The sequence below is a fragment of the Lathamus discolor genome, chromosome 20 (genome assembly GCF_037157495.1).
Source record: "Lathamus discolor isolate bLatDis1 chromosome 20, bLatDis1.hap1, whole genome shotgun sequence".
Lineage (NCBI taxonomy): Eukaryota > Metazoa > Chordata > Aves > Psittaciformes > Psittacidae > Lathamus > Lathamus discolor.
Genome location: NC_088903.1, coordinates 2,881,553 through 2,900,078, shown reverse-complemented (window position 1 = coordinate 2,900,078; position 18,526 = coordinate 2,881,553). Strand labels below are relative to the sequence as shown.

The following is an 18,526-nucleotide window of genomic DNA, read 5'->3' as shown; positions in this document are numbered from 1 at the left end:
TTCTAGCGCACACCACCTCTCCCTATAGCAATGAGGGTAAAAAAGGATTCGTTCAGATCTCAGATACTCTTGGAGCATTTAACTTGGCCATTTTTGAGCTACGGGAAGAAAGTAACACACAATTCCAAAGAAAAGCCCAACCCAAAAGCAAACCCACTCAAAGCAAACCAAATGATGCTTTTCCCCCGCTCTTCTTCCCCAAGGAATCTCATTCTGCCACAGACCCAATATAGGATGAACTCCAGTGTTTCCAGAGAAGGACTCAGCCCTGAGCACACTGCCCCCAGGTTGGTTTTATCCTGCCCCTGCCCTGCAACAGCCCCTCTGCAGCGAGAGGAAAGGCAGAAAGCTCCCGTGCAGGCAGGAACAGCCTAGAACAGGAACAACAAGAAGCCGGGATGAGCCGCTCCGCACGCAGCCGCTGCTTCGGGAGCGCCCGGGTTCGGGTCGCTGCTTTTATCATCCGGATGCTGCAGAAACACAGATTTACCAGCATTTAACCCCAAATCACCCTTGAGTCACCACAGTGCTCCTGAGCCGCGGATTCCATAGAGGAACGGAATCATTCCCTGGGCCAGATGACAACTCGTATCGGCTGCACCTTGCTCGGCTCCAGGACCAGCTTCCAGCGCTGAACAGGGTGGAACTGGCCACTGCGGTTTACCATTAACCCGGGTTTCCAGCCCTCTCTCTAGGACGGGGAGAACACGGCCACATCTTTACCGTTCCGGGCTCGTTTCCTCCCGTGCTGCGCTCATCCCGGAGCCGGGCGGTGCCGGGAAGGAACGGGCAGGTACCTCCATCCTCCAGCGACCAGGAGCGGCCCTGGCGCTGCTCCGCACCCGCGGAGCCAGCGGTGACAACAATGCGGAGCCGGGAGCAGCCCCGGCTCGGACCCGCTTTGTGCCATCGCCTTTCAATAGATCTTATTGTTCCCCCTCCGCTCCTTCCGTCCTCCCCCCTCCCCGCACCAGTGCCTTTTCCCGGCTATTGCCCAAATAACAACGCGCTCCCCCCCCCCCCATTCCCAATTCCCATTCCCGACACCCCCCCCCCCCCGTTTTCCAGCCGTTTTCCCACATCTCCACCAACTCGCTGCCAGCAACACGTTGCTCCCCCCGGAGGAGGGTTACATCGCGGGGGGGGTGGCGGCGAAACCAGGTTATACCCCCCCATATATACACATACACCCACAGCGCGGGTCACAACCCGAGTGTCGGCACCCCCCCAGCCACGCGTAGACAGGGCCTATTGAAGCCCCCCAGCCTCATTCACACAATGCCCCCCCCCCGGCTTACAACAGCGCCTCAACGACCGGTTGTCCCGGTGGGGGAAAGCAGTTTATACTCCCCCCCCCCATATACACGCATACACCCTGCCCTACACCCCCCAAAACCCTCCCCATACCCACGCGTGGACAGGGCCTGTTTAAGCCCCCCCCCAGCCCCATTCACACAATGCCCCCCCCCGTTACAACAACGCCTCAACGACCCGTTGTCCCGGTGGGGTAAAGCAATTTATACTCCCCCCCCCCCCCCATATACACGCATACACCCTGCCCTGCACCCCCCAAACCCCCCCCCCCATAACCACGCGGGGACAGGGCATGTTTAAACCACCCCAACCCCATTCACACAATGCCCCCCCCCCGTTACAACAACACCTCACTGACCGGTTGTCCCGGTGGGGTAAAGCAGTTTATACCCCCCCCATATACACGCATACACCCTGCCCTGCACCCCCAAAACCCCCCCATAACCACGCGTAGACAGGGCCTGTTTAAGCCCCCCCCCAGCCCCATTCACACAATGCCCCCCCCGTTACAACAACGTCTCACTGACCGGTTGTCCCGGTGGGGTAAAGCAGTTTATACTCCCCCCCCCCCCCCCCATATACACGCATACACCCTGCCCTGCACCCCCAAAACCCCCTATACCCACGCGGGACAGGGCCTGTTTAAGCCCCACTCACACAACGCCCCCCCCCCGCCTTACTTGGTGTGGGGGGGGGGTCTCACCACACGCTAACGCCGTGAGGGGCCACCCGCTGCGGCCCTGTCCCCCGTGCCCCCCCCACACCCCCCCATACCCCGCCATGTCCTCGGCGGGCCCGGCCTCACCTCAAAGCGGCTCTTGGTGACGCCGTTCATGTCCCTCCGCATGGCGGGGCCGCGGGGGGGGGCACCGGGGGCCGCGGGGGGGGGGAGTGGGGGGGGGGTCCCGGTGCTCCGCGGCCTCCGCCCGCCGCGCCTGCTCCGGCCTCAACTTCAACCCAAAACAAAAACACTCCGCACCTGCCAGCAACGCGCCCGCTCATTGGCCAGCGCCGGCAACAACGAGCCCCCACCTACCCCATAAGCCACCGCCCCCCATCCCTTCGGGTCCTATCGCCCCCCCCCCCCCCCCCGCTGCGATTGGGGGGTCCCGGGGTGGGGAGGGTGGGAATTGGGGGGGTGTCCCCCCCACACCCCCCCCAGCCCCGCCGTTCCCTTCCGGGAGGCCGCGGAGTTTGGCCAATCAGAGGGTGAGGCTGGTGTGGCGTCACGGTGATGTCATCCCCGCGGGAAAATCAAGCGTGGTCCGCATCCCCCCCAGCGCCGCAGCGAGCAGACACCGCCGTGTACCAAAGGCGTTTATTGGCGTGTAAAGAAACGCGTTTCTCCGCGATATTGCCCCCAAAAAGGGGTGGTTACAAACCCAGCCGCGTATTTACACCATCAGCACATTGTCCTCCAGCCCCCAGGTCCCCTCCACCACCCGGGATCCATTCGGCTTCTGTCTTGTTCACACCTCTTGCAGGGTTTTCTCTTTCCAATACTGAAAGATGTAAAATAATCGTCCCACAGAAGCCAAGGAATCTAGTAAAAATAAACCTTTTTGTCACAGACCGAGCCCTGACACCTCGGAACAGCCACGGGGTCATGGAGCTCATCCCTTAAGCACAGCTCTGGTCTGTCTCTGTCATGGGAAGGGGATGACGCAGGAACACAGGGCACCAAAATGAGGTGAAAAACATTAAACTGCTGCCATGGTGCTCTCTGAGAGGAGACGTGGTTCCCAAGAGGAGAAATTCAGGATACTGAGCTTTGGTTGGGTGAGATCGCTCCTTTCCAACCCATCTGTGTGGTTATTCTGACACTGAGCGGCGTTCCCTTGAATTTCCAGCACGATTCAGAGCAGGAAAAGGCCAAGTCCAAAGAACCCCCCCTGAAATCCCCAGCGCTGACTGAACACTGCTTTTAAACCTTCACCTATCCCAGAGCAGCTGAAAAGGCTCTGGAAAACAAAAGAACTTAATAACTGCCCCCCCCCCCCCCCCCCAAACCAGCACACAATGAGGGGGAGCTGGAGTCACTTCCTGCTTCCAGGAAGACCACTTCCAGGGGGTCTGGAGCTGCAATCCCAAATGAGTTTCTTCCCTCCATCCTCTGCAATCCCACAGCTCCAAGGCTCCAGGCTGACTCTGATTTCCTTTGATTTACCACATTCCCATCTTCTTGGTGCATGGGAGATGTGAAGGGGGAAGCTACGGGCTGCAAACCAGGAAGAGGAAACGGTGGGAAATGTAAGGAAAAGCAATGCAAGGGCTTGAGGAAATTCAGGATCCTGAATTCCACTGGAATTCCACCGAAGGCAGGAGGAAGAGGTGGAAAATCCCTACAATTAAAAGCTTTGAATAAGCTTTAAAGCAGCAACTTGTTGGGAGCCGACTAGGAATCTCTGTGGAATATTCCCCAAAACATGAAGTTTCATCCCAATCCCACTGGGAAAACCCTGGCTTCTGGGAATCAATAGCAAAATCCCCTGGGAGCAGGTACATGATTCAGAAGATGTGCTCCCAGAGCTCTCATTTCCTGCATGCCTCCTCAGTGAATCACACTGAACTGCTTGGCAAAATAAAACCCTCTCCCGAGTCTCTTTTCCTTTCAGGGACCACAAGATAAGACCATAAACGATGCCTGAGTCATGCTCCCAATTCCAGCCAAAAGAGGAAAAATTGCCATCTTTGAGGGAAATCCCTGCTCTGCCCCAGCTCTGTTCCCAGGAGGGGCAGCCAGGGGTGCTTTTCCAGCAGGGATATGAGGCAGCAGCACTTGTGAGTGGTACCAGAACCACCAGAAACAAAGGGGAAACAAAGCAAACCCCCAAATGAAACCCTGGAGGGTTCAGGAACCGGGACAAGCCCTGTCTGTGGCCATGACAAGGCATCCTATCGCCATCACTGGAAGCATCCATAGTGGGGAAGCACTGTGGGCAGGACCAGGATGCAGGTCACAGCTCCAGGGATGCAGTGGGGGATGCTCCAGGCTGAAGCCAACAGAGTCCCTTTTCCATTCAGATTTGCTCCAACAACATTCCACAACTTCACCAGCTTTCCAGGGCAGAGCAATTCCCAAGTTCTGAGGCTCTCTGGGCTCTGCATCACACCAGTAGAACTGAAGCATCCCAGCACCTGAATAAAGAGCTAAACCAGAAGGGAAGTCCAACACAGACAGCAGTCCTTCATCACCAGGCTGGGAATTGAATCCTGCTATCCATCAGAGCACGGAGCGGGATTCAGAGATCAGGGGAAGCAGAAGTTGCTCAGCCCCACACTGGCTTGGGCACTGAATGAAGAAATGCCACAAGAATCACATCAGACCTTATTGTTTTCTCTTCCTTCCAACCCTCCTTTAAAGATGCAGCCCTAAAATCAAACTTCCTTGATACAAAAGCAACTTGATTCCAAGTGGGATGAGGGAAAGAGGGACTCAGACTCTCCAGAACAGCCCATGATTCCGCTTGCACCACTCTGGGGTCTGCTCCCATGCTTACACAGACTTTGCTTCACACCCATTAACTCTAATGGGGTTATTAATACTTAATTAAAACCAAGTATAAGCGCCAGCAGGGCGAAGGCCACGGTCAGGACCTGGATCCTGAGGGAGCTGCTGGCACTGGCGCTTTCCTTTGTCTTTGGAGATCCTTGGGAATACTCTTTGCTCCCCCCTTTTCACACACAGCCTGTTCAGCAGCGTGGCAGGTTTGCAGGGGGATCTGGAACCTGCAGGGCCTGCAAGAGCTCATCTCTTCCAGACATTAGGGATATTAGTTACCAATCAGAGCCACATCCATCAGATCATCGTCCTCCTCCCCGATGAGGAACTCGGGGCTGGCACGGGGCGGGCGTTCGGAAGCAAGGATGGAGCTGGTGCCCATGGCCAGAGGCTGCTCAGCCGAGATGGGCGACTTGGACCAGCTCTCTGGCTTCAGGCTGTGCGACTTCTTCTTGTCCCTGTCCTTCTCCCGCTCCCGCTCCCTGTCCCGGTCTTTGTCTTTCACTTTCTTCTTCTCTTTTTTATGCTTCTTGTGTTTCTCGGCGCTGTACTCGGGTAAGGGCCGGATGCCATCGTCGGAGCTGGGGCTGTTCTGGTAGGATTTCTCTGCTATGGAGGAGCCCGACTCGCTCTCGCTGTCGATGTTCTGGGGAGTGTATGCAGGGGACTTGCTGTGGCTGGGAGAGCAGCGCTCGTGCTTTGGGGTCGAGCCGCTGATGAGAGGGGACCCATAGCTTTTGGAAGAAGCCATCTGAGGCCTGAGGCTGTCCCCACCTCCTTCCCCAGGTTTCTGCAAAGTGACTTTGGCTTTAATGCTGGGGGAACCACCATCGTGTTTGCTGATGATGATTTTGGCCACGCCGGTGCTTCCAACGCTTTTGGAATCCGATGTTTTCTTGGAAGAGTCAACAGATCCCCCAGAAACAGAGACTTTAGATTTCTCTTTGTCACTCTTCTCACGTTTGCCCTGGAATTCCCCTCCAGACATGTTGTGTTTGGAGGACATCGTATGGCTTGAGGAATTGGAACTCGGCCCCATTTGTCCATCCATTGGGTCATCTCCACCAGGCCCGCTAGTGACAACCCCGTGTTTAAGCTTGTCTATGACTGCAGTCAGAGATGGCTTCTTGTTTCGGCTTGGAGACTTGCCTTTGGAGCTTCCATGCTGGTTTTGAGACGAAGACATGGAAGACCCACTGGATGAAAAGGAAGATGAGGATGCCGTCGAGGAATTTGATGAAGGAGGTGGTTTCTGAGACATCGACCCAGAGGATCCCATTCCTGAAGACGACTTCATACTTGAGCTTGAGCCGGTCCCAGACATGTGGGAGCCTCCGGAACCTGAACTGATCGGTGACTTCGCTTTAGATGATGGGGGAGTACCTGGGACAGGTTTCATGGGAGAAGCGAGCTTCTCGGAACCTCCCGAGGGTCTCGAATGCGATGGGGAGATGTTTGGTTTACTCATGGACGGGTTCATAAGCGACGACGGCTTCCCTTGAGGTTTCATCTTGGTGCTTCCAGAGCCGCTGCTGAGGCCGTGTTTGGTGATGGGCGAGGATCCCGGTTTTCCCACTGACTGGGCTGAGCTTTTGGACTGGCCTGAACTCGAGCTGCCTTGGCCTGAGTAGAGGCTGCTGCTCATTTTGGAGCCTGAAGACCCTTCCGATTTGCTGCTTTTCATCTTGCCTGAGGTTGAAGAGGAGGAAGAAGAGGAGGAGGAGGAAGAATGGCTGTGATGGCTTTTGCTGCTGGAGGAGGTGACGGAGCCGCTACTTGTGTACTGGCCGTGTGAAGACGGTTTGCCAACAGTCACTGTTCCTTTGGGGATCTGAATGGTGATTTTGGGGATGGGAGGAGTAGCTACACCAGGAGGAGTCTGAGATCGGCCCGAACTCCCAGGAGATTTGGACCCACCTGTGCTTGCTGGCGGTGTGAAGGGCCTGTTGGATGAACTGTGAGATGGGGATTTCCCATCTGTCTCCTGCTTCTTCCGCTTGGGAAGTTTCTCTTTACTTTTGCCATCACTGGATGGCGTCCGGCTGCGCTTCCCAGGCTTCCCATCTATCCCGGCTCCTGCCATGTTACTTCCAGAGCCATTGCCTTCCTTTACCCGTTTCTGAGACTTCTCTTTCCCTAAATCCCCTGTGTTCAGCAGAGGGCTCTGCCCTCCGCTGTGGTGCTCCATGATGTCCGAGGACCCCAGCGCTTTGCTTGCAGCTGCAATAATACTAAAATCTACCGTGTCGGACTGAGTGCTCCCCTTGAATTTATTGTCTCCCCCATCACCCCCCAACACTTGCACCCCCAAAGTAGTAAGAGCCTGGGATGCATAACCCTTGAAATCATCCGTGTCTCCACTCTGGCTGCTCTCATCAAAGTATTCCTCCCCGAAGCCACTTTGACTCTGACTGTTGAGCAAGTCAGGGTTGAAATCTACACCATCGGGAAAGAAATGGTTGGAGGAATCACTGTTGGGGCTGACGGCAGCGTCCGCGATCAGGTCCGCAGGGTCCGTGTACGGGTTCTCACTGGCATTGCTCTGAAACACATCTGGATCAAAGAGGGCACTTTGGGAATGACCTGAACTGGAAGAGTCCCTCACGGGAGTACCAATGGGTGGACAGTCCTCAGTCGTCGGGGGGAGCTTGGAAGCCTCCTCTGCTATGTCCGAGAGGATGTCGGTGACGTCGGCTCCGATGCTGTCCGAGCTGGAGAGCCGAACCATCCTCTGAATGCTGGGCTGCGTGTGAGGGATGGGCTGGGGGTACGTAGCAGGAGGAGTGCTGCACTGGCTGGGGGCTGGAGTAATGTGAGGGGTGTCCAGGGTATCTGCAGTCATGTTGACATCAAAAATGGGGTTCTGGGAGTCAACATCCATTGAGAAGAGCTCCCTCTGGAAGTCATCCTCAGTCTGGTGCTTGGGTTTGTCGGCTGGTGCGCGGGACTTTTTTTTCTTCTGCTTATTCCCCCCAGGAATTTCCATGCGGGGGGAGCCAGAGGAAGAGTTTTGCCTTTCCAGAGGGCTGCTCCCATAGAGGCTGGAGAAATCCTGAGGGGGATTCTCTTTCAGAAGGTTCATGAGCATGGGGTGGTTCTTGGTGTTGCTTGCTGGGGAGGATACTGGTGGTGGTGTGTGGTGGGGAGGGGTTGGGCTTGAGCCAATGGCTGAGCCCACATTGCCTGTGATCTGCAATAAACTGGTGAGAATTGGGTTCTGAGACACTTTGCTGAAGTCCTCCCCATGGCTCCCCACCGAGTCATGCCTCTCTTTCATGCTTATGCTCATGTTAAACAAAGTAGTGATGGGCCCCCCAGGAAAAGTGTTGGTTGGGGTAGTGGTACCACTCAGGGGGTTGGTGCCTGTGGTCATGCCATACCCTGGGCTGCTGGCTGGGGGAAGGTTTTTCTTCACCATATCTTCGACTGTCTCTGCAATGAGGGATAAGGCTGGTGTGTCAGCTTGAATGGTTTCTGCTTTCCTCCGGATTGCTCTCATGGTGACGGGGATGGACATACACCTGCAAGACACAACGCAAAGGGGTTAGTGTGTGTTCTGCTGCCCAATGGCAATGTTCAACAAGACCTTCCCACAACTTGATTCTCCCCCTCTATTGTGCTCTGCTCTGAGGAGATCCCCCCTGCAGTCCTGACCCAGCTCTGGGGCAACAGCACAAGAGGGACGTGGAGCTGTTGGAGTGAGCCCAGAGGAGGCCATGGGGATGCTGCAAGGACCGCAGCAGCTCTGCTCTGGAGCCAGGCTGAAAGAGCTGAGCCTCTGATGCTCTGCAAGCAGAAGCAGCTATTCTCACTGCGCAGTGCCCTGCTCCCATTCCGCTGTGTTCTGAACACTGGAGGAACCTCGGTGAAAGGTCTGTGTAAAGACAAACTGCTGGGAGCCATTCCACATCTTCTCTATGACTCAGAAAGCAGCCACCCCCACGAGAAGGCACCTGGACATGCATTCAAATATAAGAAGCTACAGCTGAATGCCTGGAATGGGGTTTTCAATAGGGCTCCAGCTTTCCTTTCATCTAAACAACCATTCCCAAGACTCACCCCCACACAGGACAGCTCCAAACCCACCGGGGTAAACGTGAGATAGACACAGAGTACATCTGTATGAGCTGGAGTTCCTGGTGGCACAGAAACCCTTGGCTTACCTTTGCACAACCTTGGCAATGAAATCATCTGTACAGATCAGAGCATCAGACAGCCCCTTGTAGAGCTTACAGTTCACATGAGTGGAGTCCTGAACATCCATTACAACTACAAGAGAGGAGGAGGTTGGAAGAGTTCAAACTCCTGGTTACAGTGGAAGGAAACTTCGCCACCCTTCCACAAATACACTCCTGCTCTTCCTGATTCCACTTACCACAGACCAGGGAGTCATTCACGGGATGCTGAAAGGAGACACTGAAACAGGAGTCAGAGAGTGGGCAAACTTCAAACTGCAGGATCCCAGGGGAATCTGAAAGACACGAAAGAGACATGGGAGCTGTTCAACTAAGGAACACAGGGCATGAACCAGAGTCACCAGCTCGATGCTCCCATATAGAAAGAAAGGGAAAAGCAGAGGGAAAAGGAAAGCATAGGCCTCATTTCCCATCACCCAAAGCCCATCACCCAGCTTTCCCCACCCCCACCTGCTGCACCCACCTTCCTTCAGCACCGTCCTCTTGACGCAGCTGCCGATGAGGGTGTTATAGGCCACCTGGTGCCGAATGAGGCTGAGGATGAGTGGGACCCGGCCTGGGTGCTGGAAGGCGATTTTACTGATCAGAGTTCCTTGGAGGCTTCTTCCATCTGGGAGAGGAGCATCTTTGTTCAGAAAGTAACAGTGCTGCTGTCCTGGAAGAGCCTGACAAACAATTCCTGCTTTATTCCAACTCCTGCTGGGTACAAGGCAGTAACAGAGCTCCAGGAAGGAAAAGCAAGCCCCAGATGCAAGGGACATCAAAGCCACCTTTCTGGGTGACATGACTAACAAGGAAGACACAACCTTCCAGTCTGAACAAGCAAAACATGATTTTTGGCTCCTCAGAAGTACCAAGCTGAACAGTATTCACTGGCCCCACTAAACCGCCTTCCTACAGAGCGGCAGCCCTTCAGAGGAACAGAGAAACCCTCTGAAGTTAACAAGAGATCCATCACTGATAAATTTAAGAACCAGGATTTCTCCTGTTTCTGAGGGGAGACTGAGATGAGCTCTTAGGCAACAGCTCTTCCCTGTGAGGGTGCTGAGGCACTGGCACAGGGTGCCCAGAGAAGCTGTGGCTGCCCCATCCCTGGCAGTGCTCAAGGCCAGGCTGGACACAGGGGCTTGGAGCACGCTGCTCTAGTGGAAGGTGTCCCTGCCTGTAGGAGGGGACTGGGACTGGATGAGCTTTAAGGTCCCTTCCAACCCAAACCAGGCTGGGATTCTATGATTCTAATTACTGTGTTCTGTATCTGAATTCCAGAGCTTGGTTGTAACAAGATACTTACTGCATAGAAGTGCATATTGTGGTTTAAAGGTACTGGATCAGCCTCCTTGGATAACTCAAACTGCGTGATCAGCTCATACAAGGGTACAAACGTTGGTGGTGTGTCGAACAAAGGAATACCTGCGGGCACAAGATGGCACAGAATGATAACACCAGGGAGCCAGAAGGAGAAGGTGGGCCACAGAAGGTGTTACCACAGAGGAAACCTATCCAGGTTTTCCTGACAACAGCACAAAACCTCAAGCAATTTTTCTGTCACACGTTCAAAACAAGCAGCAGTTTATGAATAAAAACCTGGGGAGCAGCTATGAGACAGATCTGCCACCCACCTGTGCAGCCCTGAAGCTTCTGAATGAAAGCTCGAGACACCGGGATGGGACGTGGGAATTTCAGGAAGAAACAAGCTGGTAGATCCACACTGTTGGCACTAGTGATGGATGAGAACGACGGAGTTCTGAAACAGTGGGTTAACACAGGATCTTATCAGACACAGGGCATGGCTTTGGCTTCTGCTCTCAACACCACACAGCCAATTTCCTGTTTGCTCCAACCCAAGCAGGCTGTTGGACCTTCTTAACAATTAAGGTACTCCTCAAAAGCATGTCACATGCCTGAAATAGGGATTTCTTGGCTACAGACAGTGCCATGATGCACTGACATCACACAGCCATCTCCCCACCCTGACTTCAACAAAGGCCTGAGTGTTGAACATGCACCTAAACCAGGGTGCTGAGCACTGTGTCCTTGGCTTACCCTTTGCTGTCAACTGGATGGGAGCCCATGATGAGTGGGGCGATTGGAAGTTTGTACATGGCCATGGTGCCCTCAATGGTGACCGACACGTTCATCCCCAGCGAGCGAGGGACTGCGAGAGGGAATAAGAAACAAACAGAACATTCAACCCAGAGCAGCTTTATGTGAGGAACATCACTGTGTGGAAATCATGGAGTCACAGAGTGGCCTTGGTTGGAAGGGACCTTAAAGCTCATCCAGTTCCAACCCCTGCCACGGGCAGGGACCCCTTTCACTGGAGCAGCTTGCTCCAAGCCCCTGTGTCCAACCTGGCCTTGAACACTGCCAGGGATGGGGCAGCCACAGCTTCTCTGGGCACCCTGTGCCAGCGCCTCAGCACCCTCACAGGAAAGAGCTTCTGCCTAAGAGCTCATCTCAGTCTCCCTTCTGGCAGGTTAAAGCCATTCCCCCCTTGAAATACCTTACTTCCTCCACAAGGCAGTTTCCAGCATCCACTTTATCACTAAACTGACCTACAGCCAAACTACTCTTACATCCTAATGTTCTGTTTTTCTCTTGCAAGGTGAACCAATTGCATCATTCTGAAACTCCAAATACATTTGTAAGTCTGTAGTATGCTCTTTACAATGCAAAACAAATAATGATTCCGGACACTTTCACCCTCTCCCAAAAGCAGCCTCAGCTTGAACAGCTGCTTGGTTTTGTCATTTTAGTGAGACACAGATATCCATGTCCATGCATAGAACTTCATCTTCTAGTAAGATGGCAGAGACACAACAAAACAGAACCCATGTTAAGGATGAAGCTCACCCTAAGGAAAAAGGCTCTGCGTGCACCCCATCCCCCTTGGTAGCAGTCTTGGGCTGAACTCCAGAACAGCCACAAGAAGACAGTCACCAGCATTTCCACATGGGCTTATTGAACCCATGCCCTCTGCAAGTCAACCCATGACTGTCCTGTGTGACAGGGTGACAGCAGAGGGCAGTGAGACTGCTAGAGTTGTCTTTTCTCCTCCAAGCAGCAGTAGCCCTCACTGAAGCTGACCTACCATTGTTCTCATGCAAAATAACAGGGGCTCCAGAGCCATCTTCAAACAAATCGTAGGGCGAGACGTAATATTTGAGGTTCATCAGGAGACCTGCGCGAGAGAAGCTGCTGAACTTGAGGGTACAAGTCACCCCGAGCACTATTAACCCCCACAGCCACACAGCATTCACCCTGAGCCACAGCACACACCGAGCAGAGCTGTCACCTTGAAGAGCTGTGCTCTGCTGGCAGACACACTCGTGTCCATCTGCGTGGCTTTGTAAAGCAAAGCTGGACCTCTGCATCACATGGGACTCACACTCAACCTTGTCCCTCTTTGCTTGGCATTTCCCATTAATTTCCAGCAGTTCAGGTGAAACCAAAGTCCATAAAGGGGACTCTGTACAAAGTAAGTTTGATTCTTTCCTTTTTTAAGCACTAATCAGAGGTACCTCCGCTCCTGGGGGTGAGATAGCCAACGCTGCCATGGAGAATCTTGTCCAAGGGATTGGCGTTTGTGGCTTGCCTGCAAGAAAGACAATCACAAGTCTGTAACAAGCCAGAGTCGTACCTGAAACCAAAATCCAGTCCCATTGATCTTAAACTTCACAGCACGGCTGTTTGCCCAGGCTCTACAGCAGGAAAAGAGGGTCAAATGGTTCCCAGTTTCTTACTGTAAACCATGTTATCACTAATCCATCCAGTCACAAACTTCATTTTTTGCATTTTAGACTTTCTTGCAATTGAGTTCTGCAGTTAAGAAGGAATTGCTAGAAAGCTCCGAGCACTTTCTTTCTCATTCCCCTGCTACTACAGGGCCTCTACAGCCTCAGCATCTTCTTAGCAGCAATGGTAGGCTAGAGAGGCACTGATGAGACACTTCCCACATAAGCAGGATGTGGCACAATCAGAATCAGCCAGCGTGATGCAGTGTTAGTAAGAAAACCCAAAGCAACAACAAACCCCAAACCACACAGATGTCCTTACCAGTACATCCCTGCCATTTTTGAGAGATCCAACTCTAAGGACTGCAGAGCCAAGTACATTTTAGTTTTCAGTTTGCTGGGGAGAAGAAAAACAACAAAACGATGTAAGAACAAAAGAAATGAACTGTGCGAAGAAGTGCAGGCTGAGAAGCTGCAGGCCTTGCCATCAGCCTGAGCCTTTAGGCTTGATCACTTATCACTCTGCAGCTCCGCCTCACATGAAACCCTCCCTACCCACTGCACAAGTGCAAGCAGTGGTGGGGAGTTCAGGGGGCTCGCACACAATGAATATTTAAGCACAGAAGTAAAACTTGCACATTTATTTTATATATGTGGCAGTAAATAAATACATTCTAGACTTACTTGTCTCCTGGCAGCTTATACAGGTTCACCAGTCCCCTCAGATGCTTAGAAAACTCATCAAAGTTCTTCTCTCTGAAGGGCAAAGTTAAGATGTATTCAAACTTGTAACACACAAGGGTTTGTTTTAAAAGGTTACAATAAAGGTTCCCTCTGTTCAAGAAGGACAGGGAATTGCTTGAAGGAGTCCAGCGCAGAGCCACAAAGATGATTAAGGGAGTGGAACATCTCCCTTATGAGGAGAGGCTGAGGGAGCTGGGTCTCTTTAGCTTGCAAAAGAGGAGACTGAGGGGTGACCTCATCAATGTTTACAAATATGTGAAGGGTAGGTGTCAGGATGATGGAGCTAGGCTTTTTTCAGTGATATCCAGTGATAGGACAAGGGGCAATGGGTGTAAACTAGAGCATAGGAAGTTCCACGTTAACATCAGGAAGAACTTCTTTACTGTAAGAGTGACAGAGCACTGGAACAGGTTGCCCAGGGGGGTTGTGGAGTCTCCTACACTGGAGATATTCAAGGCCCGCCTGGACAAGTTCCTGTGTGATGTACTGTAGGTTACCCTGCTCTTGCAGGGGGGTTGGACTAGATGATCTTTTTAGGTCCCTTCCAACCCTTGGGATTCTGTGATTCTGTGATTAATACAGACACTAAGTCCCTTCAGAAGAGACTTTTGCTACGCGGAAGCTACAAAATATGTTCTCAGCAGGGTCCAGCTTTACTGATTCTGGGGAATGTTGCCCTGTGACTTTGAAGATACTGGGCACAGCACTCAGGATCAGAAGGAGCTGAACCAAAGCCAGAAAACCCCCTGAAGGCAGGGGGAGACTTTGTGGGGAAGGAATAGTTCTGAAACATTTTGCATTTCCAGACCTAAACCAACATGGGATCATTTCTGCAAAGAGAGGCTGCCAAAAATGCAACGAACTCTTGATGCTCACCTCAGATGTTGCACCAGTTCTGGACAACTCTGAAAAGGAAAGAACATAGAATGAGATCAGTGTCAGCGCAGCGATTTCAGTCCCTGTGCAGCACAGCAACTGCAAAACATCACCACAGGAACATTCTTGAGCAGCAGCTTTTCCTTAGCAGCAACACAGTGCTCACAACTCACTGCTCCAGCTCCAGTTCTGTACCTCAGCCCCTCTGGTACAGATTTAAGCACTTGTCTTTCTGCTTGAACAACTCATTTGAAACAAACCTTTGAAACCGTGAAACTTTCAGTTGAAAACTGTAATCTTCTATACAGAGGTACTAAAAACTGCTCTGGTCTCAGAAGAGTGAACAATACAAGCATCAAGTTCAAACTCTTTTCCATGTACAGGAGGAAAATAATTTCCTTTCAGCATTCCACATTTTAGTACTTCCCACTTGCAGATCTCAGTTTTCTAAGCTTATTTTCCTTATCCTGCTTCCAGAAACACAGTGAAAACATCCACAGCTGATTTCGGCAGCTGTAAAGCCACTCAGAGGGAAAGAGAGACCAGCAGTAAACTGGTTCTGCACACGTACATCAACCAGACTAACTCACAGGAATTATTCCATGGAGGATTTCCCTTTCCACTAGAACAAGCAGCAAAGGTGTAAGGTAGGTGCAGGGAAACATTAAATACAATCCATTTCCCGTGCTCAAAGCAAAGGGAGTCAAAACCATGCAGACATCACCTTCACCTTGGTCAGCGATACATACCACAGGGTTTTCTCCATGGTGAGCCACCTTGACATCACACAGCAGCCCTGTAGGATCTAACTGGACTTCCACATAGAACATGTCTGAAGTGATGTAACATTCAGTGCCATTGGCACTAAGGTGAGATCCCAGGCTTCCATGCAAAACAAAACAGAAATTGCCATGAGATGCACACAAAACCCAACCAAAGCAGCAGTGAGAGTATGATGGGTGCAGAGGAACAGGGGAAAGCCTTTGCTGTCAACTAAAGGAGAAGACCTACCCATTTTGTCTAGCTATAGACTCCAGACGATCTGTCATGGCAGGCAGAGAAGATACTAGATGGGGAGAGCAGAAAACAAGGCTTAGTGTAATGATTCGACACCTCCCCAGGAATGAGACATCAGCACTAAACCCGACCTCAACCAGTTCCTCCCTCCCATGCGTGCTCACACCTTCACGTGTGCAATATGAGCTGCACTCAAAACACAAGCAGAACAGCTTGAACAGAGAGAACCAAACATTCCCAGAACTGCAAGGAGAGAAGGGATTTTATTCCCCCAGTGGAATTCAGGTCTGTTTTCAGAAGAGTGGCCAGGCCAATGTAAAGAGCAAGTTCAAACTCTCATACAGGTGCAAAAAAGGGAACTAAAGCCATTCCTTTCACCATTCCATGTTTTAGTACTTCCCACTCGCAAGTTTTCTACTTTCACAACAGAAGCACCACAGTCTCCACAGGCACAGACAGGAGGTACCCAAACATAAGCACGCACACAGGAGGAACACAGCGAGATGTGCCAACAGCCACCTTGCTGCTCTCCTGGTTTGGAGGCCTCCCACTGCTGAGCACAGGATGCACCAACCTTTCAAGGCCTTCTGCAGTGTCTCCAAGCAGCTCACCAGGTGCTGGTGCCCCCCTGAGTTCATCACAACGCGCTTTTCCTTAGTCAGAGAGAAGAGAAACAGCTTTTTGTGCCTCACTCAGTAACAGGAGTTATTGCCATTGCGGGTCAGTCAAGGCAGGTTTGTTGAGGTAATGAAAAGCTGATTAATTTCCTCCCCAAATTACAGCTACATTTTGATTCCTATAGAACACTATCTGCTTTGGAAGAAGGGAACAAAGGCAGGCCTGGAATTGATTTATTTGCTTTTAAGCAACTTGCTCATCTGGAAGCACAGACTGGAGCAAATTTAAACAGGCATAAGCTAAGAGTTACACGAGAGACAACACAGAAACAAGGAGTCAGGCACACTTTTAACACCTCAGTGCATGCAGAAGCAGTTGCTGTAGCTCTCCCCTGCCTCCTGCTCCTCCTTCCCCCCACTATTTCAAACCCTCATTTGCCAAAGCCAACACTGAGTTTGGAACATCACTGAATGGGAGCAAATTGCTTTACAAACCCCAAAATCCCCAAAGAGCAAGGGGCAGCCCTTCGAAGAGATCTAACAAAGCAACAACACAACACCACTGCCACTCCAGGAACCCCAGAAAGCTCCTGCTCAGACCCCAACACCTCTCACCGTGACTTGACGCACTAACTTCATGGTTTCTGTCCAGGGCCTGTTCTGGTTGTACTTTGCGTGGAGCCTTTCCAAGAGGGTGCTCATCTTGTTCAGCTTCTCCGTCTCTGTAAGACAGGGCACTCTTGAGAACATAGAACAAGACGACACTTGAAGTGCTACAAACAAAACAGCCGGGCAGCTGGAATGAAAAGCCTTTTCACCTTTAAGCTAACTGTGATTTCATAGAACTTATTCACTGCTAATTTCTCCCCATGAGCTCAATATGTAGGCTCTACCACAGGCTGTTAAAACCTCAAGGACCATAAAATGAAGATACATGGTCTGAGACAGAAGCTTCCCTGGCACAATGTAACAGTGTACAAAACACTGTTACAGAAGTGAGGTTAAGCTTTGTTTCCTGCATTCCCCATCACTCTTCTCACATCCCATCCTCCAACTTGTTTACATTGAAGATCCTCACAGGCCCTTCCCTCACCAAAAACCTCAACCACGTTGGTCCAACTGCCAGTTGTGAGGGGTTCTGTGAGCAGACACACTCCTGCCCCACACCGGTGTGAGACACAGGCCTGGAGGCTCCTCAGTGCTGCTCTAGAGCCAGGGCACGGCTCTGAAAGCAGCAGCAGGCAACTGAAGGGGGCACAGATCTCCACCAACCTCAAACCAACTCAAGCTTACAAAACACCTCTCACATCCCATAGACTCCCATCTGCAATGCGTGGGTCTACGAGCTATTAGAGAAAGTTCCACTGTTAGGAATAATATCCCCCTGATGAGAGAAAAGGAGGGACAGAGGGTCAGTGACTAACCAAATACCAAACACTGGCTGGTTCAGCGAAGGCAGTTGAGGACTCTTGGCCACTGACAACAGGCTGCCCAGCCCCATGTCCTGGTGGCTTCAGGATGAAGCTTCCATTACCTCTCTGGGCACCCTGTGCTGGTGATAAAGTGCTTCCTGGTGCTCAGGTGGAGCCTTTCAGCTTGCACCCATGGCCTACGGTTGCCACATGAAGGGAGCTTTGCTCCCTCTGCTTTAGGCTGTCCTCAAGGTATTTACATATTGATAAGATCCTGTTAAGCCCAGGGACAGGGAGAGAACTGCAAGATCACAGAACCCCAGCCTGGTTTGGGTTGAAGGGGCCTTAAAGCTCATCCAGCTCCACGGGCAGGGACCCCTTCCACTGGAGCAGCTTGCTCCAAGCCCCTGTGTCCAACCTGGCCTTGAGCACTGCCAGGGATGGGGCAGCCACAGCTTCTCTGGGCACCCTGTGCCAGCGCCTCAGCACCCTCACAGGGAAGCTCCCATCAAAGCTGCAGCCTCACGAACGCAGCACGAAGCCACACAGGCCCGGGGGGGCGGGGGGGAAGAGAGAGAAGCCGGAGAAAGCCCACGGCCCCCCCGTGCAGGCCCCTCAGCCCCCGCCCGTTACCGGTGCCTCAGAGACGCCATCTCCTCACCCTGTCTCCTCACAGGGCCAGCGGGAAGCCCCAGTGCCCGCCGCACACCCCCCCCCCCCCCCGGCTTCACTCACCCTCAGCGCCGCCTGGCGCCGCCTTCATGCTGCGGCCGGGGCTGTGCGGCCCGCAGCGGGGCCGCGGCGACCGGAGGGGACCGGAGGGGAAAAGGGGAACGGGACGGGGCTGGGGGGAGCCGCGGCCGGGCCCCTCCGGCCTCACACGGCGGCGGCCGCCATGGCTGCGGGAGCGCGCGCGCGCCTGAGACGACCCCCCCCCCCCCCCCGCGTCCTCTCGCGAGAGCAGCGTGTGCGCGCGCGCGCGCGGGGAGAGGCGTGCGTGTGCGAGCTCCGCCCCCTCCACCTGCCCAATAGGCTTTCAGTGGGAGCGGCGCAGCTCTCGCGAGAAGACGAGTGCGCGCAGCCCCTCCCCACCAACCCTTATCACCCCCGCGGA

At 52.9% G+C, this 18,526-nt stretch overlaps 2 protein-coding genes across 3 annotated transcripts in view; both read right to left on the bottom strand.

Moving 5' to 3' along the window:
* Window positions 1-2,337, bottom strand: part of FBXL20 (F-box and leucine rich repeat protein 20) — a 37,167-nt gene extending 34,830 nt beyond the window's left edge. The window contains exon 1 of one of the 2 annotated variants that reach the window (XM_065699378.1): window positions 2,120-2,337. In XM_065699378.1, coding sequence (XP_065555450.1) covers window positions 2,120-2,161 — 42 coding nt within the window. In that variant the 5' untranslated portion in view covers window positions 2,162-2,337. Of the gene's footprint in view, window positions 1-490; window positions 917-2,119 lie in introns of those variants that run through there. The other variant, XM_065699379.1, reaches the window with a different exon arrangement.
* Window positions 2,338-2,618: 281 nt separating this feature from the next.
* On the bottom strand, window positions 2,619-18,342 carry MED1 (mediator complex subunit 1). The gene is made up of 17 exons (XM_065699131.1): window positions 18,148-18,342; window positions 16,616-16,722; window positions 15,958-16,036; window positions 15,378-15,432; window positions 15,116-15,248; window positions 14,367-14,395; window positions 13,431-13,502; window positions 13,069-13,143; window positions 12,534-12,607; window positions 12,104-12,193; window positions 11,056-11,167; window positions 10,632-10,756; window positions 10,304-10,422; window positions 9,476-9,677; window positions 9,192-9,287; window positions 8,980-9,085; window positions 2,619-8,337 (listed from the first exon to the last, which is right to left on the bottom strand). The coding sequence occupies exons 1-17, from the start codon at window positions 18,173-18,175 to the stop codon at window positions 5,088-5,090; spliced, it is 4,752 nt and encodes a 1,583-aa protein (XP_065555203.1). The 5' UTR covers window positions 18,176-18,342; the 3' UTR covers window positions 2,619-5,087.
* Window positions 18,343-18,526: the final 184 nt, after the last annotated feature.